Source organism: Pygocentrus nattereri, chromosome 4 (assembly GCF_015220715.1).
Source record: "Pygocentrus nattereri isolate fPygNat1 chromosome 4, fPygNat1.pri, whole genome shotgun sequence".
NCBI classification, from domain to species: domain Eukaryota; kingdom Metazoa; phylum Chordata; class Actinopteri; order Characiformes; family Serrasalmidae; genus Pygocentrus; species Pygocentrus nattereri.
This window is the reverse complement of record NC_051214.1, coordinates 44,967,080-44,992,775: the sequence shown is the minus strand read 5'-3', so window position 1 is coordinate 44,992,775 and position 25,696 is coordinate 44,967,080. Positions and strand designations below refer to the sequence as shown.

At 39.5% G+C, this 25,696-nt stretch overlaps 1 protein-coding gene across 1 annotated transcript; it reads left to right on the top strand.

Annotated features, from left to right (window-relative positions):
• Nucleotides 1-502: 502 nt before the first annotated feature.
• Nucleotides 503-13,334, top strand: pax1b (paired box 1b). Its single transcript, XM_017695716.1, has 5 exons — nucleotides 503-674; nucleotides 2,926-3,549; nucleotides 5,259-5,392; nucleotides 9,588-9,795; nucleotides 12,750-13,334. The coding sequence occupies exons 1-5, from the start codon at nucleotides 665-667 to the stop codon at nucleotides 12,851-12,853; spliced, it is 1,080 nt and encodes a 359-aa protein (XP_017551205.1). The 5' UTR covers nucleotides 503-664; the 3' UTR covers nucleotides 12,854-13,334.
• The last annotated feature ends 12,362 nt before the right edge of the window (nucleotides 13,335-25,696 follow it).

Here is a 25,696-nt window from a genome sequence, read left to right as displayed (position 1 = left end):
GTTCTGTATAGAACCATGAACACTTGCATGGTTAAATGGATTTCTGCATGCAGGAAAAGTTCTTCAGACTGATGGACAAAGTCTTGTGGATGGAGAACCATAGCACCCAAAGGATTCTGTTTACTGTATACAATCTTGACATAGTTAAAATAGCAGAACCCTTTATGGTGCTATACAGTCTGAAGAATAGTTTCAACTTCCAAACAACAGTTTAAATGGTTCTTTAAGTGTACACAGTGCTAGAGAACCCCTGTGTTTACCAGAATGCAGTAACCGTCACAATAAGCCAGCATATTTTGAGCTAAGCATTCATAAAACAATAACAACAACAAAATAAATGAATTCAAATAAAATTAAAAGTATAGTCTTGTAGAATACCCTAGTGACTCTTGGTGAGTGTGATGTCAGAAAGAGAAGAAGGAAGTCTGGTGGAAACAGGGAGGAGTTGGAAACCCGGCCTGAGAGATTGACGCCTTAGATTGCTCGGCCACTCGCAGCCCGTGGACAGAGCAGCGCAGTCCTTCTGCGTCCTGAACTGAGACTCAGCAAGGCCTTCAGAGGGAGAGGAGGGAGGCCCTGACTGGGAAACGGCTTCTCCAATGCGCACGAGGAGCAGCAGGGCTTACCGGGGCTTTTAGCAGAGGAACAGAGAAACCAACAAAGCATGCAAATGGGTAAGAGTCTGTATTTTCGCTGGAACATGGAGATCATCTCAGAATGAGGGCGCATTTAAGGCAGTAGGACACCCATCTGTTACCTCTCCACAATAATTTAATGGGGTAATCATCATCGAAGTGCTGCGCCTTGACAAACAACAAAGCACACATTTCCTATTTAGAAATGTGTGTTTTATTGCTGTTTTCCTTTGGATTGTAAGGTTTCAACCTTTTGTTGGACTCCAAATTTACACATGGGGGAAAATATATTCCTTGATGTTTTGGGTTTGTGTTGGTGTCACTGCTGAAGAATCATTGAACTCACCATGTTGAGTTTTAGAGCTAAAGTTACAACCATTTCTGAGAAAGTGCTTGAAATATGCGTGCAGAACCTTCAAACCGGTTTATTAGCGTCTACATCGTTCTTCAATTATTTTATTGATTTGTTATTCATTCTTTCATTAAACATACGACAGTAGAGAGAAATAAACAGCTTCTTGAGGGTTTTTTTTTTTCGGCGCAGTCAGTGTCATTTATACTGTACACCACCTGCTCACTGACCTCTTTAGCTAAAGTAATAGATCATTTGCTACAGTGAAAGAACCAGGGAACGTCTAAAGCAGCACTCAAGGTCATTTAGTCATTTTAATGGCTTAGCTTTTATTAAGGCAGACCCACACTCTTCTTCTCTGAATCGTTATATAGAAGATAAATCTATAAACTAAAACATCTTAGTTTATTTCTTTCACTTCTCTAAACATATTCAGGCTGCGACAGTAATATATGCTACGATAATGAAATATATTCACTCTCTCAATCTTTTTCTCAGACAAAAACAAATGATTTTGCAGTGAAGGAAACATCTACAGCACATCTGATACATTTTAATTGGCGAATAAGTGGTTGTTCAGTTATATTGACAATTATTCTTCATTATTAAGGCAGAGTCTCCTTAAAGAAAGATGTCATTACAGAGAAATTAGACTTTCTAGCCTTGAGGTTTTTCTTATTTGTAATGACCCTTTACTACAAGAAATACATTTATTGTTTATATAGTTTTTAAGGCTTTAAAAGCTTTTTCTAAAAATGGTCACTGTTGAAGAGAAATACAGACGTCATCTTTGATGGGCCTGAAATCAGCTTTCAGAGGTTAAAGGCAGGAAAAACCATCCGGTGTTGAATAGTGAAATGAGGCTTCGCTTTAAAGTGTAACACTGTGTGTAACAACAGCTGGGAAATGGATCAGACCTGCTTCACTGACAGTGTTGATCTGATGTGAACCCTTCCTTCGTTACTATTCAGTCAGACATCTGGTTCGCAAAACGGGTTTCATATAGGACCAACAATGCTTCCTCGACTTGTAGTAATAGTGGGACACCTTTTGATGCTGTCTAAAACCTTTTAAAAAGGTTCTCTATAGAGAACCATATCATTGGGAAGAACGTGCAATTATTGATTACTCGTTCTGAGCGTTCTTTCAGGTTTCATGCTCCTTACCAAAGAACATCCTTATAAATGGTTCTCTATAGAACCGTGACAACTCAAAGAACCATTTTAATGCATGGACGTTGCTGCATATTGTTCTTGTAGAAACAGCACCACAAAGGGTTCCCTTATTGTTACAATTCATAGAACCTATGAGGTTACAGGCATGGGTGTACGAGCTCTAAGAGGATCTATTATTAGTACAGAACCTTTACGTGAGGTTCTGCAAACTCACAAATCCCATTTACAATACTGATTTCTTTACAGAACCATCCACTGAAAGGTTCTTTAATGAAGGAACCAAAAGTTCTTCCACGGCACAGCTCCAAAGAGCGTTTTATTTTTGATGGTGTAGAACACTCAACAAACATGGTTCTGTATAGCACCGATAACGGTTGTTTATTGTGTGAGTGGTGAAACCCTTTTTGGAGTTATAGAGAACCAAAGAAAAACATTTAGCAACGCAAAGATGCGTTATAGACTCAAATGGTTCTTTATGTTCTACATGTAGAACTGTAGCGTTTCAAGCTTTACTAAAACGTATTAAGCATTAATAAGGGTTCCAGTGGTGCTACCTCCTAGAACCTTATTGCTGAGATCACGGAACCCTGACTGCTCGTTTATTTTTAAGAGAATGCTGATTAGTTTGTGGCTGTTACTTAATAACTGATTATTAATAATCGATGAATATGTCTGAAGAGGTTCAAATGAGGATGTTGTTGTTGACGATGCTGATGTTTTGTTACTGTATGGTCGCTGACGTTCTGCGCTGTGCTGTCTGCAGAGCAGCCGTACGGGGAGGTCAACCAGCTGGGCGGCGTGTTCGTGAACGGACGGCCGCTGCCCAACGCCGTGCGGATCCGGATCGTGGAGCTCGCGCAGCTGGGCATCCGGCCGTGCGACATCAGCCGCCAGCTGCGTGTGTCCCACGGCTGCGTGAGCAAGATTTTAGCTCGCTACAACGAAACGGGCTCCATTCTGCCCGGAGCTATCGGCGGCAGCAAGCCGCGGGTCACCACTCCCAACGTGGTCAAGAGCATACGGGACTACAAGCAGGCGGACCCGGGGATTTTCGCCTGGGAGATACGGGACCGACTCCTGGCCGACGGAGTTTGTGACAAATACAACGTGCCGTCGGTGAGCTCCATCAGCCGGATCCTGAGGAATAAGATAGGGAACCTCTCTCAGCCGGGCCAGTACGAGGGCGCCAAGCCCTCCGCCCCGCAGCTGCCCTACGGCCCCGTCTACCCCTACTCCTACCCCAACGCCGTGTCGCCCAGCACCGCCAAGCTGGGCAGCCCTCCCGGGGTGGCCGTGACGGCGGGTCACGTGGGGCTGTCCAGGGCCTGGCCCTCCGTGCACACGGTCAGCAACATTTTAGGGATACGTGCCTTCATGGAGCCCTCAGGTAAGTCTACACCTCACGCAGTGCTCTAGTAACGCGGCTAAACCTACACGCCTGCATGCGGGTTAATCTGGCCTCATGCGGTTTTAGTTATTGGTCAGCAGACTGGATAAGAGGGACGATACTCGCACCAATAGACCTGCATATTTTTGCCGCGTTTGATTTGGCGCAAGAAATGTGTCCTATTCTCCCCAAAACAGAGCGCACGAGTTATTGCGCATATTCTTGTATTCTTGTACAAACAGCTTATTACATTTTTATTTAAACGCTTGTCTTTTTGAAGCACAAATACTGACGGTTCAGTTTGCACATAAAAAGCATTAAAAGCTCACATTTTTAATGAATGTATGTTTTCTATCCAGCGTCCACGTTGAACGCGACACTCAGACGCTGAAGCTGATTTCTCTTCTTCATTCGTGTCTGATTCAAGTTTCGTTTTAAATTTCTTTAAAATAATTTTCATTTAAAATTGTACATACGCACTAAAATTAGTATCCAAAGGCAAATGCTAAAAGGTATTTCTGTCTTTTAAAGGTTCATTTAAATATTGTAATTTTACATAAATCATTAATAATTCATTCTTATTATTGTTTCTAATGTTTGCTCTACCGGCCGCGTTGAATTAGTTTTTTTTTTGTCAGTTATTTTTCATTCATATTTCATTGAATGACATTTTTAAATCCCTTTCAACTTTTCTGAACGCCAAGACGTTGTTAAACGATAAAGTCTCGAGTTTTCTGCCTCGACATACGATCAAGCGTTCACACTGCGTGTAATCATCACAGCGTGATATCATATGTCTTCATCATGACGATGATATAATTCCTGCTCTTCATCACAGAAACGCCGCATCCTCTGCAGCCACACATCTATACATCTACTTAAACGCTGTGTTTTTGCCTCAGTGAAATACAGGCTTGATTATTTTTGGCACAATGACCTGTATTTACATTGACCGTCTGCAGACTCATAGGGGGACTTTAGTTTGGAGATAATATGAATTTCAGTCGTTCAGACAGCCGGAGATCTACACTGTAACCAACGAGTGCGCCTATAGGAGTATAAGGACATGAGGTCCCACATCTGAGCAGTCAGAGAGGCCATCTATCTGTACCATTCTGGATATTCCATCATAGACGGATTAAATTAGCCTGGTTTTAATTAAAGCACACAGTCATATGCAAAAGTTTGGGTACATATACAATATTATTTCATTCAGTGTGTTCATCTGAGTTTTTATCTGAATTCATATCTGAATTGAATATACTCATTTACACAAAGTAAAGCTGAAAAACTTCAATGTTTTAAGCAGAAGCAGTGGAATTCTGTACGTATGGCTTGCTGACTCAAAGAATTGTTTTTTTCAGTGTATTTTGTTGTGAAAATAAGTGCAAACTTCACATTTTAAAGCACAGTTACTGTCTGTTTGCTGCAGTAAACACACTGAGGGGAAAATAAAGTCGGAATTGTGGCCTGTGAAAAAGTTATAGCACATTTTATGTTTTTCCTCAACAAACAGACTAAAATGAGCAGGAAATGACATTTCTATGTAAGCAACAAAACATGTAATTTAGTCTCCACAGGCCGAGACAGTAGTAGATGTTTTAGCAGCACTGGTAGTTTCCGTATAAATGAAAAAAGCATGCAGTAAACATAATCTACAGTGTTGTGTATGTACTAATGTAGAGTTGGTGCTTCCTGCTTGTCTGTAGCGATTACTGGCCCTGAGGGCTATCAGCCAAAAATGGAGGAGTGGGCGAGTGTTAACCGAGCACCGTTTCCCTCCAGCCATGGACTCAACGGCATCGATAAATCACCCATAGAGGCTGATATTAAATACAACCAGGTAAGCTTCACTGCAGCACGTTTCCCACATTAAAAGTGATGCTGCTGGACTGTGTCAAGTCGTTAAACTTGCCTCACTGCATATAGTTTAATGAAACCTAGATTATGGTGGATGTGAATTGGGGAATCTATGCTGCAAAAAAGGTGATTGGAAGTGTTTTTGAGGTTAAAATTGATGCAAAATGTTGTGCTTGTACATCTAAACTCAAATGTAGAAAAATGTTTTGCTCAAAGTTTTTATTGCAGTTGTTCAGTTGAAGAAAGTCAGTTAATGAACTGTTGAACCTGAGACGAAAAGCTAAAAAACCTAGTGGGGATGTTTGACTTACAAACTGAAAAGGAGTTACTAAATAAATCGTGTTGTTTTTTTTAGTAAATGAAAATGAAATAAAAATGCAAAGAATGGAAATGGGACTAAATTGACCCAAAGAGAGTTCCATTTCAATGAAATTGCAAATAAACAGCACTAAAATATCATTTTTGTTCAACAATTGAGGTCACAAAGTCTGTGTATACTGACTCTGCTCTAGTTGATTGAATGGAAATGTGTTTCATAATTGAATTGGGCATATATACTAGTTTATAGTTTGAGTGTATAAGAGCAAACACCTTTTCACAGTCGACGGTTTTAAAAGTTCTAGCATTCTTCAGTTTTGACCAGTGCACACATAGCTTATTACACACTTCACAGATGTTTATTTGTGGTTAAGGCTGAAACATCTACAGCCTTATATTGTATTTATCTTTCAAATATGTTTTCCTTTCAATTTCCACTCAAATTCAAAATAGACTCAAAATAGTGTCTGTTGTACATGGCAAGAAAACAAATGAAGGCGACATTGACTGAAATTGAACTGAATTAATAGTGTTGACAGAATGTAATTATCCCAAGCATTAAATCAGCCAAAGTCAATCAAGTCAAATAAAGAGAATGAGCTGTTTTTCCACATTCCACATTACTCAGCTAATTTCAGTCAGGGGGATGTTTCTGATTAGTTCTCACATTCAAAGATTTTATTGGCTCTCAGCTCCATGCATATCAGGCTTGTCTTCCCCTTGTTTTATTTGCAATCTCTGTCCTGTTTTCCTCCAGGGCAGCTAATTAGTTAAATGCCTAGCCTTGTTATTGAATCCTTTACCAAGTTCTGAGCCTGGTTCTAAAGTGAATGGGCTCTACACAGAAAGCTCTGACCTTATTTGTACTTCAATCAAGTTGTAATTACTAGCTTTTCTGCAATTAATCGCTATCACTCAATCCAGGCAAGCAGTCTGTAAAGTCTGGTTGAAAATTCGTACATTTTTTTTTTTTGTAAATTGAACAAACTTAAAAAGACATGCAATATGAAAGTATGAAGCAGAGTTCCCCAGAATTCCAAGCAGTGTAGGTCATTTTTTATTTATTAGCCCTTATTTTTCCTTCAGATGCTGTTTTCACACAAACAACCCATAGAAATGCCAAATACACTCTTAGGAACAATGGCTGTTCAAGGGTCCTTTGGCAAGCAAAATGGTTCTATACTTTACTAATACTTTTACTAATACTTTTCAGATTAACGGAGAATGTGCTGTAGACGGTTCTATGTAGAGCCTTCTTTTTAAAGGGTTCTAGCACCAAGACAGGTTGTATGAGCTTGGGTTGTAACAATAGCAGAGCACTTTTTGGAGCCATGTTGAACTATTTTATTTATTAATGAACTCTTGAAGAATCGTCGTTTTTAAGATGTCCCTTTACATGCCTCAGGTAGCTTAAACAAGAATGTGTTCAGTGTCTCTGCGGAGCCAGTTTGGTTGTAACAAAACAATTGAAGTTGCTGCCAACTAAGTAAAGCTGTCTGTTACTCTAAACGCTCTTTTTGGAAGTCTCAGCTCAGGATCATTACAGTTATGTCAATGTTGTGAAAAAATGTATTTGATAATGTAAAATTTACCTGAACTTCAGCTCAAGTCAGACAAGTAAAAGAAAAATGTTTCAAAACTTTGAGAATTTAAGGTGAAGAGTTACTTTGAATAGTTTGAAAAAAGTAAACTTATCGGTGCACAAACCTAATAAACCAACTCAACCAGCAGAAATTAGATCAACATACAGGGGTGGTCTTTACACTAGGTCAGGGGTGCCCTGTCTTAGGACTGGTGTGCCTGCAGGCTTTCGCTGCAACAAAGCAAAAACACGCATGATGAGTTTAGAGCCTGAAACTGGTTCAACGAGAGGAATCAGGTGTGCTCGTCTTGTTTGGAATGAAAGTTTGCACCCACACCGGCCCTTTGCAGATAAGATTGCGCACCCCTATCTAGGCCCCCATTAAATTACAAAATGAATACACAGAACCAATAACACTCAAAACACCTTTTGCATGATTAATGAGTTCTCTGCCAGTGAAATGGTTCTTTAGCTTGATGGAAAATGGTTCTATGTAGAGCCAAAAAGGCTTCTTCTATTGTTACAAGCTTGACATTGAAACTGTAGCAGAACCTTTTTTGGTACTATAGAACTCTTATCAAACCAGAAAACCTTTTTGGTTCTGAATAGCAGAGCCCTTTTTGCGCTATATAGAACCATTTCTTTTCTAAAGAACTACCTTTTTAAGAATGCATATTATTCTCGTATTCCTTATTATTATGACGGACTATACCATCTGTTATGTGATGACATAACTGTATGAAGCTTGACTGTTCTGCTGAGTGCTGTAAATGTAAATATGGCATCAGAGGAGGTTCCACACGATGCCTCAGAGGAGAAATCTGTGAAATCTTCTATGTGATTTTCTAAGCGTTGAGAAGGAAAATCAAATAAAGTCAAATAAAGTGCAACCCCATCAGAACAGAGCACTTCATGGGCTCAGCAGATCTTAAATGAATGGCGGGACAAATACTCAAAAAGTAGTAAAATGAAGCTCCTACTTCAACTAACATGTATTCCTGGAGAATGAAGTCTCATTTCACACTGCTTCGTAGCAAACTGTCTCACTATACTGACAAATAATGTTGAATATTTCCAGCGTTGTTCCTTAAAACAAGCAAAAATATCTGAAACATGGTGAGAAAATCTCGCTTAATCAAGAGATCTGACTACATTTATAGCATTTGGTAGACGCTCTTATCCAGAGCAACTTACAGTTTGATCATTTTACACAGGTAGGCCAAGGTGGTGTTGGGAGTCTTGCCCAAGGACTCTATCGGTATAGTGTAGGGAGCTTACCCTGGTGGGGGATTGAACCCCAGTCTACAGTGTTGAAGGCAGAAGTGTTAACCACTACACTAACCTACCACTAAATGGTCTAAATGGACTAAAATGTCCTATAAACAAGTACAATGGGCCTCATTTACTAATATGTTCTTAAGTTTTTTCTTAAATGTGTTGAGAAAGGTTCTAAGGGAAGGTCTAGGTCAGATTCATGGTGTTCATTGTTTCCTAAGAACATTGAATGAATGAGGCCCAATAATCTTATTATACTCTCAGTGGACTTGACTTAAGATGACTTCACTTGCCAAGATATTTAAAAGTGATTTAAAATTGCGCATCCAGAAGGTCCCATTGCTGTCTTCTGCCTAGAGCCCCCCAATGACTGAATCTGCACTTTGCCTACACGAGATCAACCAGCAAATCATCTTTAATGAATTTTAATTAGCTCAGTTGGGAGATCCAGAGAGGCCAGGTTGAGATGGTTTGGACATGTGTTGAGGAGGAATAGTGGATATATTGGGCAAAGAATGTTGGAGATGGAGCTGCCGGGTAGAAGGAAAAGAGGTAGACCTCAGAGAAGGTTTATGGATGTAGTGAATGTGGACATGGAGATGGTTGGTGTGAAAGTAGAGGAGGCAGTAGATAGGGCAAGATGGAGGCAGATGGTCCGCTGTGGCGACCCCTAAAGGGAGCAGCCGAAAGAAGAAGAAAGAAAGAAAGAAAGGGAGAGTGAGAGTCGATTAAGTTTGGTTAAGTAAATACTGCTGGATAAACAACATTATTTTTTATCATTTTGGAAATACGTTTACAAAGACGAAACTGTTACAGTGCAATTGTGTGGAAATGATTCTAATTCAATGAACTTCAGCTAAAGAAAGACCACTGAGGCGTATTTACGCAAGCATGGCTGGCTTTGCCTTGTGTGTGTGTGTGTGTGTGTGTGTGTGTGTTCATGTCTGTATTCAGTGGGTCTATTGCTAAAGAGCGCCTCGTTCTCGCTTGTCTTCTCTGACAGCCTTCGCCGAATCTCACCGGCTACGTGCCCGCGTGCGCCTACTCAGCCAGTCAATACGGCGTTACCGCGTGCGGCGGAGCTTCTGGTACCTACAGTCCCCACTGGCAGTCCCAGAGCGCGGGGGCTCTGAGTCACGCGGGCGGGGGCGCGATGGGGCAGCACGGCCACAACCTCCACAGCGCCATGACCTTCAAGCGACCACCACACGGTAAACCCCTTCACACACCGCTTCCTAGTGGACTTACAGTGACGTCCGAGTTCTGATTGCGTTGAACATCTTCTGCATTGGTCTGCATTCACCACTGATCTTCATTCGCGCTGAAAACCACACGAGCCTGGCTGTTTTAGATGGATCTTCAGTGGTTCTATTTAGAACCACCATGTCTTCTACATAGAACCGATTGCATGGTGAAATGGTTCTTCAGACAGATGGAGAACATGATGTATGTGGTTCGAAAATGCCAGCTTTTTAAAAAAATATACCTTCTTGAAAAAAGCTGCTTCTTTAGAAAAGGTTCTGCGATATAGAACCAACATAGGTTTTCTGGTTTGAAACGGGTTCTATAGCAGCAAAAAAAATATTGTAACAAGCTTGATATCGGAACACTAGCAGAACACTTTCTGGTGCTATATAGAACCATTTAAAAAAATAATGTAGAACCACATACAACACATTGTCCATCAGCCTGAGGAACCTTTTCACAACGCGAATTGTTGTTGGAGTGTTTATGGTTCTATATAGAACCATTCCCTTTAATAAAGAACCCTTGAAGAGCCACTTTTTGAAGAAGGTATACATTCTAATTGGTCACAAACCCAGATCCTGATGGATCTGAGCCACGCTGAGGACTCCAAGAAGGAAGAGAAGTGATTTAAACGAAAGAAGAAAATGAAGCGATGCAAACTGAAAACATATCGACATTAAATAAATGAGCTGTGTTGACTTTAAATAGCTGCTTTACATAAAATAAATAAATATAACCAAATGTGATGAAATGAATGAAAACTGTTTACTTTCATCCAAAAGGAGTTTAATTCCAGTAAAACACAAATAAATTGCGCTGAAATCTGTCAAATTTGTTCCATGAACAATCGAACTCTGTGCTGCTCTGTGTTTCCACTTTACTCAGAGAGACTGATTGGAAATGTGTGGAATGATTCAATCAAGTTCATACAACTATTTATTCTTCTACTCGGGCAAAACTAAAAAAAGCTGGACCAGTAAATCGCAGGGAAGGTCGCCGCTAGCCACAGAACACACTGACGGTGACCACTACAATCACTGTAACTCACAGCAGAGCACAAATAAACGCAGCCAACACGTAAACACGTCTTAAACAAACAACAACAGCGATGTCCTTTATAACGGGAGGCGGTGGCGCGTGCAAAACGCGGAGCCCGTGGCCTACGCCACAATATTAAAAAAGTTTAATTACACCGTAATATATATGTTATTAGAGTGTAATGACACCGGCGTTAAACCAACACATACTCGGACTCTTCTACCTGAGAGCCGAGCAGCTTCACATTGTATTAACTTTTAAACTTTGTGATGGACAACAAGCCAGACCACCACAGCCCACAGACAGTAGTCAACCAGAAACCTGACTTTCTTCACCTTGTTAGTTCATGTTCTTGGTCATTTTAAGCACGATTCATCATATCATATATCATATCATATATCATATATCATATCATATCATATCATATATCAAATATTATTTAAAAGAGAACTTTTTCCCTTTTCTTTAAACTTCCCGCTGAATATAATGACTTTGCCCCGCCTTTAAAACATCTTCGGATTTTTGATTACGTCACCATGCACCAGCAGACGGGGCAAAATAATATTCAGTCGTGAAGTTAATATTGCTGCGTTTGCATGTGTGAGTTTTCCAATTACACATATAATTAAGATTTTACAAGCAGCTTTACTCGCACTGCAGCATAACTGGTCAGATAACAACAACAATAATAATAATTGTGTTATTATTATTATTATTATTATTATTATTATTATTATTATTATTATCAAGTTACATTATCAAGTGATTATTATACAGTCATACTATTAAATATTTTAAACATATTTTTATGTCATTGTTAGCATAGCAGAACCCTTTTAGGCGCCTTGTAGAAGCATTTTAAAACGTTCTTTAAAGAACCATGTATGACAGGCAGTCATGGAAGAACCATTTAATCATGCACAAGCTCTTTGGTTCTTTGGCTGTCACAGCTCTACCCTTTGCAGAAGGAGTTCTATGTGGTACCAAATAAAGGTTCTATGAACTCTTAAAGAACGTTCTGAATGCATGACTGGTTCTATAAATGTAGCTGTAATTTTAATAGAATTTAAATGGAACTTTAAACATTAGAAATAACTTTTAATATCGTAGTGCATATCTACATATATGTAGATATGCACTACGATATAAAAAGTTATATATTATATATATTATTATGTATATTTTATACAATTCATTTACACAAATTCAGAATTAAGCTACAAACCGTCTCACGCGCTTGAGGTTTGCGTTGAAAATGGTGATTATGTATAAACACACACACACACACACACACACACACACACACACACACACACACACACAATTTAAGGCATTTTTTAAGACTACACACTTAAAATGACTCAAAGAACAAAGAACATTTTTGGTATTATATAGAACACTTTTGATAAGATTGTAAGCACAAGTATTTGTATAGTTATTATTATATTATTATACACAATTATTACTATTATTATTATTATTATTATTATTATTATTATTATTATTATTATTATTATTATTAATCAACATTACATCTCCTAATGTAACACTATACCTGAAGTTGGGCTGCTTTTATATTCTCTGCTCTCCTATGATTATTATATTAAATATTTTTTTAAATGATTGTTCTATTAACTGACTGTTTGCTTAATTGGCTCAATATTTAAGGTAAGTAGCAGAACTCAGTTGTGAGTTAACGGAACTTTAAATAAGAAATTAACAAATGCGCGACACAAATGATTGTTCTTTAACTTAGACTTGCGTCATCTTAGTCCTTATATTGTTTATAAACATATTCAGACCCCTCCGCGCAGGAGTTCAGCTAAAGGGGTGCGTCTCACTTTGGGTAAGTTGTTTGTGTCGTTTTTTTTTTTTCCAGTGGGGAACAGAAAGCCCCCTAGTCCTCTGAGCCCTGTGGGTAAACAGCAGCAAGAGGTGCTGAGCGGAGCCCCCGGCCTGTCCGGAGCCCCCACAACCTCCTAACCCCCCTCCTCCCCCCTCCACAGTGACTCAGCCGGGAGGAGCAGCTTCAGGACGGCGGCAGCAGTAAGTTATTACGGTCAAACCGAGCGGTGTAAACGCGCATGCGCCGAGGATTAAACGCCTTTAATTTAACTCTGGTAGCTGGAACTGTGGGAGTTTATCACCACAGAATATTTCTGCAATATTTGCAGTCGACTAGCGTTTTACCTTTGTTTGTTTGTTTTTTTGTTTGTTTGTTTTTTTTTCCTTTCAACATAAGTCAAAAGAAAGACTGTAAAACAGAGACCGGTGAAATCGGCCCTGTTCTGGATGTGGACTGTGTTCATTTGGAAGGCTGAATCTAAACTGTGTGTTGATAAAGTGTGAGCTCTGAAGTTCGGGCCGTTACAGGAATGTATGAGTGAAAGAGAAACTGCAGCAAAATGACGGTTATATTTTTTATAAATCCAACTGTGTCTAATAAACGCATGTTAACAAAGGGGTTTTGCTTGCTGTGCATTCTTTATCCTCTTTATTCCCTCTTTATCCTCTTTATTCCCTCTTTATCCTCTTTATTCCCCTTTTATCTCAGTGCTCAACCAGCAGGAGACACGAAAAGATTCATTAATGAAAACATTTGCAGCCGATGACGTCACGCGGCGCGGGATTAATAATCAGGGTTTCTGTTCGTCGTTTGGGGACCGTTTGCGAGGCTGCAACAGACGAGGCCTCGGCTCTGAGCTGAAATGAGCGCTTTGTGCTGGAGCGGCTCAGCAATGAGGCCTGAGCACACACTGAGTTGACGCGCGGCTCGTGCGGATGTGCGTGAGGATGTGATGGTGAGATGATGAGCTGCGTTTCTGATGTTCTCCTGATAAGCGCGCAGCTCCAAGACGCACACGAACAGCTCCATTTATTCAGTAACACACAGAGACAGAAAATGGTCTATATATGCTCTTTATTACCACCCTCCCTGGAAAAGGCCGCGTTTCATTCAGGTTTTTTGTTTCAGGCTCTGTTTTTAAAGTAATGATTCAGCCGAAGAAGCATTTATAAGTTTCTCCCAAAGGAAAACGAGGACTTCGTGTGAGCGAGCACGCGCGCACTCTTGGGACTGTTCTTTAGCAGCAGCGGGTCAACAATAAAACCTGGAAAATGTCTGAAAGAACCTCAAAAGGATCTCTGGTTCTCTTTGGCTGCCCCGCTAAATATAATGGCCTGACTACAGTGAGCTGAGTCGCATGTCTGTCCTTCAGCTGAGTTACATTTACAAAAACAGCTTCCACGCACGTTTGTTGAGTTAACTCAATGCATAAGGGCTCGAGCTCTCCCACCTCAAACTTCTCAGCTTGGAGAAGTTCCCCATCACGCTTAAAATAGTGGTTTAAACGGTTATTCGATGGTTCTTTAGTAAAGACAATGATGTTATATAGAGTCATGAACACTCAAAGAACCATCTGCATGCTTCAATGTTTCTTTGCATGGTGAAATGGTTCTTTTCACTGTTAGAAATAAAGGTGCCGTGCAGGTTCATGATTCATTCATCAAGGTCCAAACAACGTAAGTGCACCCTCAAATGTACAGCAGTGGTTTTAAGGTCCAGAGGTGCACCTTACATGAGTTTTTCCTAGTGGAAAAGTAGATATTTGTACCTTTTCGTAAGCAAATGTTTTAAATCAGATCATTAAAATGAAAAGCCTGGAGGTGAGACGGGGAGTGTGGAGTCAGTACAGCTTAGAAAATATCATTTCAGTGGATTCTGGTACAATTAGGTTCCCGGACCAAAGGTACTGGGATGTAACCCTGAGGGTACCACCACAGTGACAAGAGGGGTACTGCCCCAGTGAGAGTGTCGTACCTCTTTTTCTGAGAGTGTTGACTGATGGAGAATGTGTTGTATATGGTTCTACATATAGTACCAAAAGGGTTCTTGCTACAAACCTGACCTTTTGTACAACAGCTTAACCTTTTTTAAAATTTATTTTTAGCTCTGCATCTCAGTTAGGCACAATTTTTACTCATTTTTAGGACATTTTTAGGATTTTTTTCTATCACACTGTCCCACCAGCTATTTTTCCTCTTACGCCCCCAGTTACGGATGGCTGTGGCATCGCTGGGATTCGAACCCATAGCATCCTGATGCTGATGGAAATGCTTAGACAATTTAACTCTAATAAATATAGATATTACATATATTGAACACCAAAATATATATTTTAAATAACAATAAAACACAAAACGTTGCTTTGTTAAATTTCCCGTTTGATATTGAAATAACTAAACTTTGTACTTAACATTTTTTGAAGCAGAATTTAAATTACACTGCGAAACTTTGATGTTGAAACTTTTTTGAAGAAGTATTTCACGTGTTAATTCTAGACTGTGGCGGGTTTTTTTTTCAACAAACTAAAATTTGACTAATTTTTCAATGAAGTGAACAGCAAATATTAAGTTTTGATCCGAGAGTTAAACATTTTGTACTAATAATCAATAATTTGCTTAAATTATTATTAAAGACTTTAATAATTTAATTCATATTGAATAATTTAAACTAAAGTGTAAATTATTTTTTAAAATATTTGTTGACGTGACTTGAAATGAACTTGTTCATGAATTTAGTTCGCTCAGTGGTTCAGCAAGTGTTTGAAGTGTACAGTGCCAACACATCTTTACGGTGTATTTTTCAGTAAAGTATTCAAGGCGCAATCTGGTTTATCAGATTATGTAAATTTCACACGTCTATATTACACATACATGAAATATTAACGGCTGGCGGGCACCTTTGGCTCAGTTACCGTGTTTGTTCGCCCTCTCAGCCGGAAGTCAGTCTTCAGTGCTATTCTTCAGTCTTTCAAAGCTTAACTGTGTTTGCTGAGACAAATCCGGTAGTCTGCAGGTAATGGGAGGCGAAACCTGATCCGACAGCAAACAGCTCTATCTGACGCACATCATGCCTTCACACAGCGAGACAGCGGGCAAATAATCAGCCCCTAATGATGCAGAGCACAATGGAGCCGCAGAGCAAACGGAGCGGCCGCTGCGTCCACAGGATCTCTGCAGCGCAGAGTCAGAAAAAAGGCACTGAGCACCATCATGGTTCGATCACCAAACAACGTGAATGGACCTTTTAAAGGTACAACAGTGGTTTTAAGGTCCAACTGTAAACCTTAAATATATTCTTTCAGGACAAATTTGCGTATCTAAGTTTAAGTGATACTTTTTTAATCCCACAAATGGGGAAATTCCACCTCTGCATTTAAGTGAAACACCACATACACACTAGTGAATACACACACACTAGGGGGCAGTGAGCACACTTGCCCAGAGCGGTGGGCAGCCCTATCCACGGCGCCCGGGGAGCAATTGGGGGTTAGGTGTTTTTCTCAAGGACACCTCAGGCGTGGACTGTGGGCGCTGGGGATCGAACCGGCAACCTTCCGGTCACAGGGCCAGTTCCCTAACCTCCAGCCCACGACTGTACTTTTCCTAATGTTTTAAAACAGAACAATGAATTAAAAGGTCTGGAGTGAAGAAGGTCTGGAGTGAAGAAGGTGGAGTCAATACAACTCAGAAAATATCATTTCATTTCATTGGAATCAGGTTCCCTAATTAAAGGTACTAAGATATAGCTTTCAGGGTACCACACCAGTAACAAGAGGGGTACCACCCCAGTGCAGCTTTTAAGTTAAGTGAAATTTTTTAAATCCCACAAACTGGGAAATTCCACCTCCGCATTTAACCCATCCATGAAGTGAAACACCACATACACACTCGTGAACACACACACTAGGGGGCAGTGAGCACACTTGCCCGGAGCAGCAGGCAGCCCTATCCACTGTGCCCTGGGAGCAATTAGGTGTCTTGCTCAAGGACACCTCAGTCATGGACTGTCAGCACTGGGGATTGAACAAGCAACCTTCCACTCACAGGGCCAGTTCCCTAACCTCCAGCCCACGACTGCCCCCAACTTTTCTCTGACAGGGTGCAGCAGAAGAGGGGTTGTTGGACTGTAATGGAGCCACAGAGTTACGGTAGCAGTCCTGCCACATACAACAACATGGCCACGATACAACCAATGCAATAGTAGGACACAACAAGTAGGTTTCACAATAAATACAGACAATTTAAAGTTCTTTTGGATAACTTCTCTTTTTCTTGATACAGTTCCACACATTCAGCGTATTCAGCGTTCTCTATTGATTATACTCTCTCTCTCTCTCTCTCTCTCTCTCTCTCTCTGTGCGTGTCCTCATGACAAATAAAATAATGAAGAAATATTCAAGATTCTCACTATTTCTAGGTCACTATTCAAATTTAAGCAGATTCGTGACACTGACCATGTCCACCCTCAGATTTGTTCTTGAGTCCTATCTCTTCCACTCAAGCTCATGCACAGATGACTCTGAGGTGGATATGTATTTTCTCCTTACTTCCTATATTTGCATAGGCAAAGACATCAAACTGTTGACTTTTTCATTCCACCTGGTTGAAATGTATCTCCAGACCTGACCTTCTTCCTTGTGCTCTTATCGCAGAGCTCGATTTGGTTCAGTTCAATAGGAACTGTAGTCAACTCTACAGGACCTGATACTGAGCTTTATACTGTTCTTTGTCAAAACTAAAGACAGTGACGTAAAGACAGAGACATCAAAGCCCAGCTCTCCTTAATCCCCTGTTTTGATGCGAACAGGTTTGGTGTGAGGCCGTCTGAAAGAAAGCTGTCATTTTACAGCCCAAATGATTAATGAGCAGAGACAGAACAAACTGATAACACATCCCAAACAGATGATGTGTCCCAGACTGATGGCATAATTATGGGGTATTTACAGCATATACAGCCATGTTGTGTTTTTTATTGTTCTCCACACCTTGGAGTTTGTACATCATTAATCTCAGCCTAGTCAAACATGCTTAAATGTGACACACAGCACCTTCTCCAGGATGCACAAACTCAGTGTGCCAGCCAGAGTGGAGCAGACTGCAGGCGCCGTCAGATACACTGCAGATGGAGCATGAAACCACGGGCACACAGGTCTGCTCCACCCTCACAGCCTTCAACAACACCTATCATACACATATATACACTCATACTCACATAAACTTACAGTACTGAGTGCTGAAGTTAGAGACAACTATCATTTATTGAATTTCTAGGCAAAACGACCATTAAGTACAAGCTACTCATTTTTCAGAGTGAGGAAAAAAAAAGGAAAACATATATTTAACAGAAAATTACACAGAAGCCTCAAGAAGTAAGTTACAGTTTCTATTATTTTCAGGAGACTTGGGCCCAATCCCATTTCACTCCTCTCCCCTACCACTCAGCCCCTAACCCTCTGTTTTGCACGTTAACGCCTAGGTCCTGATTTCTGTTGCGCTCGAGGGGCAGGGAGAAGTCCAGCAGAGAGGTTGCTGGACTTTACCCTCCTCTGCTATCCCTGCTGACTGGCAGGGCATCGCTAGTTGCCTGTTAATGAACTGTACCCTACAGTAAAGTGTTACCCTCAGTTCCAAAGGGCAAGGTGACACTCAAAAAGATGGGGTAGGGGTAAACATAAGAAATGGGATTGGGCCTTGCTGTTGGTTGCTCAAATAAATCCACACCTCCAAAGTTCAGTCTAAGAAGTTGGTTTATCATTTTCTTCTTCTCACAATCCAAGACATCCCAAATATTTTCAGTAATGTTGAAGTCTGGACTCTGGGGTGGTCAGTCCATTGTTCAGCTTCTTTGTTTGATATGTCCGTCTCCTATTCTCAGTGAGGCTTCTTGACAGCTACACGTCCTTTCAGACCCACATCGCTGAGTTGTTGGACAGAAACACCTGTGGATGTTTTCGGATCTGAAGCAGCTGGATTTTCTCCTCTGTCAAAGACGAAAGCTTTAAGTGCTGTTTATCTGATGGGGACAATGTTGGTGGTCTATGAGGTCTTGCGTGGTTGTTAGGAGTCTCCTTTTTACTTGATCTGTATTTCTTTAATCGCTTTTTTATTTGTGAAAAAAATATTTTCCTTTGATTTCCTTCCTGATACAAGAGGATTGTATAAAATTTAATCCTCTCAGAAACATCTCCTGAAAAATGAATGGCTTGAACTTATCAGCTGTTTTGACTTGATATTAAATAAATAAAGGGTGTTATCTCTGGCAGTACTGTAGATGACACATGCAGCCTTACAGGACACTTTCAACTTCTCACACATCTCGCGATAATATTGCACTATAAGCAACAAATGTAGTTGATCAGCCAAAACATGTTTGGTGTCTGAGGTTTACTTCTTTAGTTTTGGAGCTACAAGGCTAATTAGCTTATGGGGTTGTTGACATTGCATGACAAATTGTTATCCATAAAAATGGACAACAGTGCCTTGTATAGCTGATAAAATACTACAAGTAGCTATTTTGAAGCCTGAATTTGATCTGTAGGGGATGGTGGATTTGAATGGCACAGTTTTCACTTACATCTCATATCCAGACATATTATACATACAATGACCATATGAGCAGCTATTGAAAGCTGAGCAGCGTGCACTTTCAATGGCAGAAAGTAGTTCCTGGAAATAGTCCATGCACGACGAAACTCATTCAATCACTCATCATCTAAGCCACTTGTCCTCCTGGGTTGCGGGGGCTGCTAGTGCTAATCCTAGCATTCTTTGAACTGTAAAAAATGGCTCATCAGTTCAACCAAAAAAAAATAATTACTTCATGTGGTTACAAGCAATTGATCTAGTTTTATTCGAGTCAAAAATTGCTTTCATGGAAAGAATTGCTAGGTCAAAGTATTTACTTATTTGAATAATACTTAATTTACTTGTTGTTACATGAAGCATTTTTTTAGATTGAACTGAGTTATTTTTAGGGTGTATAGGGAAGAGTGGAAACTACCCTGGACAGGTTGCCAGTCTATCACAGGTCAGACACACAGACATACACAATCACACATACATTCACAGCCAGGGGCAATTTAGCACCTCAAACTGGCCAGACTGCATGTCTTTGGACTGTTGAGGAAACCCACACAGATGCAGGGAGAGTGTGCAAACTCTACACAGAAAGGATCCTGTATACCTGGCCAGGGATTCAAATCCCGCTGCACCACTGTGCTGCCCATGACTCAATTCATGATGTTTAATGTTAAATTCGCAATGTTTCATCATTGTGCCAATCATGCCCATACCACATCACAGTATACCCCATGGGGATGGCTGGTGCATGTTACAGGGAGGGTTGGCACAACGTTAAAAGGTTACAGTTTTACAGAAATATTCAGAAATAATCAGGGCTTTTGATTTAAACCAAACCAAATACAGCAACAGTGATATAGTACAGTTCTGTATATATCTAGTTGTGTTATCTAGTGTGCAATTTTGCACACGTCCAGTAGATAATATAAAAGAAGTTTGTGAGAACAACAATTTGGCCAGGCTAGAACATGTGTATCCCAAGCTTAAGAGACTGTAACAGTCAGAGCTCTAGACAAAGCGGACACATTCTGGTCAAGAGAGCAATTATTTCTGTGTTAGATTTTTGTGAGTTCCCCTATTCACCCAAAAATGAACACTGTGCCAACCAACCCTGTTCTTCCCACTGTTGTCCATTTTCCTAAGTCATGTGGTGTCAAAAACATATAACACGGTCTATTTGAAATAACAGCTCAAGACATATTGAGGTGAGTCTGTAATGATTGAGGAATGCAGTTTGCATGAGTCTAATTGGTCTATCCCCCATGGGGATGGTTGGTACATGTTGCAGGGAGGGTTGGCACAATGTTAAAAGGCTACAGTTTCAGAGAGCAACAAACAGAAGCTTCCATTACTTATATTTACTTCAGATATCCAACATGTCTCAGGTAATTGACTACATTTGGAGTAAGGGGGTGAAAATGTGTAAATGTGATTGTTGGCTGAACAATTTTTTAAAAATCATAAAATCATGTATCACATATGTATATAGGCTTCTTGAGTCAATGCAATACATGCAATGCACAAGTATATTGATATGTTCAGGCCTGACTCATCCTGATGAGGATCTTCATGGGAAATGGTGGCTACCTTCACTCTAGTGACCTGCATAAGGTTAAATTACATTGTTAGTTGCTTTCAGTCAAAGACTGAGTCATGTGTTTGTGTGTGTGTGTGTGTGTGTGTGTGTGTGTGTGTGTGTGTGTGTGTGTGTGTGTGTGTGTGTGTGGGTGTGTGTGTGTAAGTGAGCAAGAAAGGTCGAGCTAGGCCAGATAGGTAAAAGATCTGTCAACCGTGGCAGCTCATCTATTCCTCTCAGTCACATTGTCCGGTCTTCAAAGCCATTTTAGGTGTGTTGTTCCTCTTTTGTTCAAGCTGATGGGTAAAGAAAGACAACACACAGACTAGGCAACCTAATGTCCCTGTCCAGGCACTAAAAACCAAAGAATCCTTTTGTTAAAGGTCACTTTAAAAAAAGAAATAGAGTTTGATAACATGTAAAACTATAACTTTAAAATGTACTGTTCACTCTCCAGAACATATAGTCTGTATGTGTTAACTATGCTGCAAAGATTTTAGATATAGTGTTTTTATGATGTCACAAAAACCAACACAGTCATATAAATCCAACTATTAAGTATACAACAGTTTCACAGCAGTTTCACCCTGCCCATTGGCACTGTTCGGACTGCTAGTACTGGACAGCCATTCATAATCATTTATCTATATCAGTCTTAAAGACACAGTAACAAAATCAGCCTGTTTCTAAGTGTTGCATAGAGGTTAGAAAATAGTCATGAAATGATGAATTGTGGCTGTTTTTGCTACATCACTGCATGCATATTATTAGTTGTGGACTTTAACCTGGACAAAAAATCCAAGAAATGGGAATGAACTGTCCTCATGCAACTCTTGGTACACATCTTACATTGTGCTGTTTTGAAGATTTTGGGTTGTTAAATTAAACTTGACCCTAACAAATCTTTTATTTCATTGTTTTTAAACACATTTGGCTTAAACAGAGAGGGTCTTTGGTTTAAATGCAAATTCTCTGTCATGTCTTTACATTCCTATGCAGAGACACATGGGAAATGCAGTCTGTATACAATCAATATCTTTCAAGTTGCTTTACTGTATCAGACTGAGCAGCTCCACTTTTCTAATCAGGGCTGAAGGATGTTTAAAAGTGAGGTGCAGTCCAAGCAGGTAATGTTCTCCTGGCATTCAACAAACCCAGATTCGTCCATCAGACTGCCAGATAGAGAAGCGCGATTCACCACTGTACAGAATATGTTTCTACTGCTCAAGTGGTGGCACGTTACACCACTCCATCCGATGCTTGCATGCAGCAGCTCAGCCATTAAAACCTATGATGTGAAGCTCTCTGTGCAAAGTTTTTGTACTAATTTTGGCAAAGGGACTGAATAAAAAAACCTGAATTCAGCGAATACGAGGTGTGTCCTAATACATTTGTCCATACAGTCTATGTCACTCAGTGTGATCACGTAATGCATTACAGGTGTTTTGACTGAGTTTGAGTTTGAGTTGTGATGCAGGAGACTTTTTGTCTTTATTCTGCAATTCAAGTACAAATTAGTTTCATGTAGGTTTCAAGAAACTAAAGTTGGACACATTTGTACCTTGTAAAGCCAGGCTTAACTTCATCAGACAGATCAGAGATCTGTATGTACAAACTATAACAAAGACAAGGAAGTCTAATATTAGTACTCTTTTGATTGTCAAACGCATGATGGGTCAAACTGAAATGAAATCTACACTACCGGTTTTAGATAAAAAGTATTTTACCAACTGATAAGACTGTCAGTTGCCACCTGTTAAATATGATGTCAGTCAAATTGCTTATAAAAAAATCCTTTAAAGTCTTAAATGATAAACATACAAAATGATCTGCTGTTAATTGACCTTAAAACTCAAAATAAGCCTTAAAGGCAAAGAACATGAAAGTTTACATTATCTAAAATTCTCAGACATAAGATGCCTGTGGGCTGGAAAGGATGCTTTGGTTGTTGTGTAAAACAGCATTACTTTCCTGAAGGTGGTTCAGAGACATCAGCAGTGCTTTATCAGAGTCCTTAATTAAGTACAGTGATTAGAGATGTACTGATATGTGAATTCTGGACTGATGCCGAGATCAGATTTTTTAATGTAAATACACTTTTATGCAAAAGTTTATGCACTAATCAAATTGAAATGTGATAATAAGCGCATTTCCTCTAGAGAAAACACATTTCTGCTCTACTTAGAATGTACAGCTACTGTTTATTTGCCAAATTTAATACATTAGGAAAAAAAAAATGTGGCCTGTGCAAAAGTCATGGCACATTTTTATATTGTACATTTTTATATTGTACATTTTGTATGTTAAACCAGCGGTGTTCAAATGACTGTATCTGCCAAAACAACCTGTATTGGCATAAACAATGGTATATGCCAATACTAATGGATAAACATTCATAAATGTAAAACCTGAGAATAAATCTACTTAGGTTAGCTTATTTTAGCATAGACGCCCAGCACCACCTAAACATTCTGCTCTACAAAAGGATAAATAAATGACCAAATACCATTTTGAAACATCTGTCCGACGGTGACATTTATTAGCAAATATCTGCTAATAGTGAATAGGTTCCAATATCATTGTGCATACCTATAATAACATTAATATTGGCTGTTTTATGAGCCTTATAACTTGCTGGTGTTGCCCTAATGAATAAAAAGGCGAGAACTTTATTAGATATTAGTAACACATGGTTGTGACCTTTTATTCCGGGTTAATTATATTTACAAATTATGTAGTTCACAACCTGAAAAGCTATACAAGTTAAAAAATGAGTTCATTCAGGAAGCCAGAGCACACTGAAACTTTCTATACAAAGATTTTTCAGCAAAAAGAAAGTGAGATGAAATCAGTTACGAGTGAACTTGGTATGTTTGTAAATGTATAAGGTGTTCTTTAGGAAGCAAAAAGGCTTTGCACATGTGTCTGTATGCATGGTGGATAAGCCTGGCGTGACTAAATGGTATGGTGTTCCAGCTCAACGCATGACTTCTCCATATGTCTACACCAACTCAACACACACGTACACACTCCAACAGCATTAATGACTGAGGCTTGAGAGCTGTTCTGCTCATAATTATCTCAAATGAAAATGTCTCGCCATCACTGAACACCGTTTAGGTAATAGTTTTCTACAGTTACACACCCGGGCCTGTCTGCTGATATACTACTGCAAACATCCCGACGCCATACTAATAATATTGGAGCCACGTATTTGCATCACCTTTTAAACAGTTTAAACAGTGTTCCAGTGGCTCAGTAGACCTTATCCTCTGTATGTTTCCTTCTGTTGCTCTGCTCTCATGAGCTGAAATCACCCTCTTCTTTCTTTTTAACATCCAAGATATCCACCTAATTTCCTCTCATGGTGTAATTCAGGGAAGCGCCAAACTCAGCTTAAAAAACAAACTTAAAAAAGTCTATTCAGATTTGCTTTATTTTCAGAGTTACGGTATTTGTAAACTAGATATACAGTTACACAACTTATACTAACTAGACATAAAGGGGCATAATCAATATCATATTGTTGCAAATGCAGTGTTTGTGTGTGTGCACTGTTAGAAATAAAGATTCTGTGCAGGTGCATTTTTCGTTCATCAAGGTACAAAACAATGTAAATGTTCCCTCAAAGGTACAACAGTGGTTTTAAGTTCTAATTGTGTTCCTAAAATAAGTTTTTTTCCAGATGAAAAGTACATAATTTTACATTTTACATTTACAGCATTTAGCAGACGCTCTTATCCAGAGCGACTTACAAGAAGTGCTTTGTCAATCTAGAGAAAGTATCTTTGCTATCTTTGTTACCAATAGCTTAGAGAAAAGACAGTCCTGAGCTCAGATACTGCTAGAAACAAAATGTCACTGCAGACACCAAGAGAAAAAGAAACAGAGTTGAACGCAAAACTCTGTGCCATTCAATGCAATACAATAACAATAAGATACAATACAATGCAATAAACTACAATACAGAGTGCAGTACAATAAAATAAGTGCAGCTTATTACCAAATGTTTTACCAAATGTTTTAAAACACAACAATAAAATAAAAAGCCTGGAGACGAGACGGGGTGTGTGGAGTCAATACAACTTAGAAAATATAACTTCAATGGATTATGGTACAATTATGATCCCTGACTAAAGGTTCTGAGATGTACCTTTGAACAGTGAAAGTTAAGGACCTTTATTTCTTAGAGTATGTTTATTTGCTCAAATAAGGACAAATATTACAATAAACACAATATTAATACAAGAAGTAGAATTCTATGCATGTCATTATGTGTGTTTCTTTAACATTTTCCAAACCTCTCTTCGAGGAAGCCCAACATTACAGTACATGTATACAATGGCTGGAGGCTTCCAGGAGAAATCTTGACGTGTACTTTGCTCTTCAAACTAGCTCTCAAGACATCATCTACTTTTTCATAATAATAAATTCTTGTTTCCTTGTACTGTCACTATGTTTTCTGAGATCTCCCGCAATGACATTGTGTCAGTATACATACAAAAACACACTTACGACAAAGATATATGATGTGCATAATAGTGTGCATAGACATTTTCACAGTACTGTATTCAGTACTATTCACGTACACAGTGATATTCATAACAGGTGAAATTATATAGCACTTAGATGTTGGCTGCATTTTCTGCTTGTCACCATCCAAATAATCAAAACAAACTCAGTGATGTTGAAATGTGGACTCTGGGGTGGTCAGCCCATTGTTCAGCTTCTTTGTTTGATGTGTTTGATTTTCTCAGCGAGGCTTCTTCACAGCTACACATCCTTTCAGACCCATAGCTCTGAGTCGTCTTCTCACAGAGGAAGGA

Coding starts and splice junctions, on each gene's coding strand:
- pax1b (XM_017695716.1), top strand. Junction 3,550..5,258: donor TGCCTTCATGGAGCCCTCAG/GTAAGTCTACAC, acceptor GCTTGTCTGTAG/CGATTACTGGCCCTGAGGGC. Junction 9,796..12,749: donor CTTCAAGCGACCACCACACG/GTAAACCCCTTC, acceptor TTTTTTTTCCAG/TGGGGAACAGAAAGCCCCCT.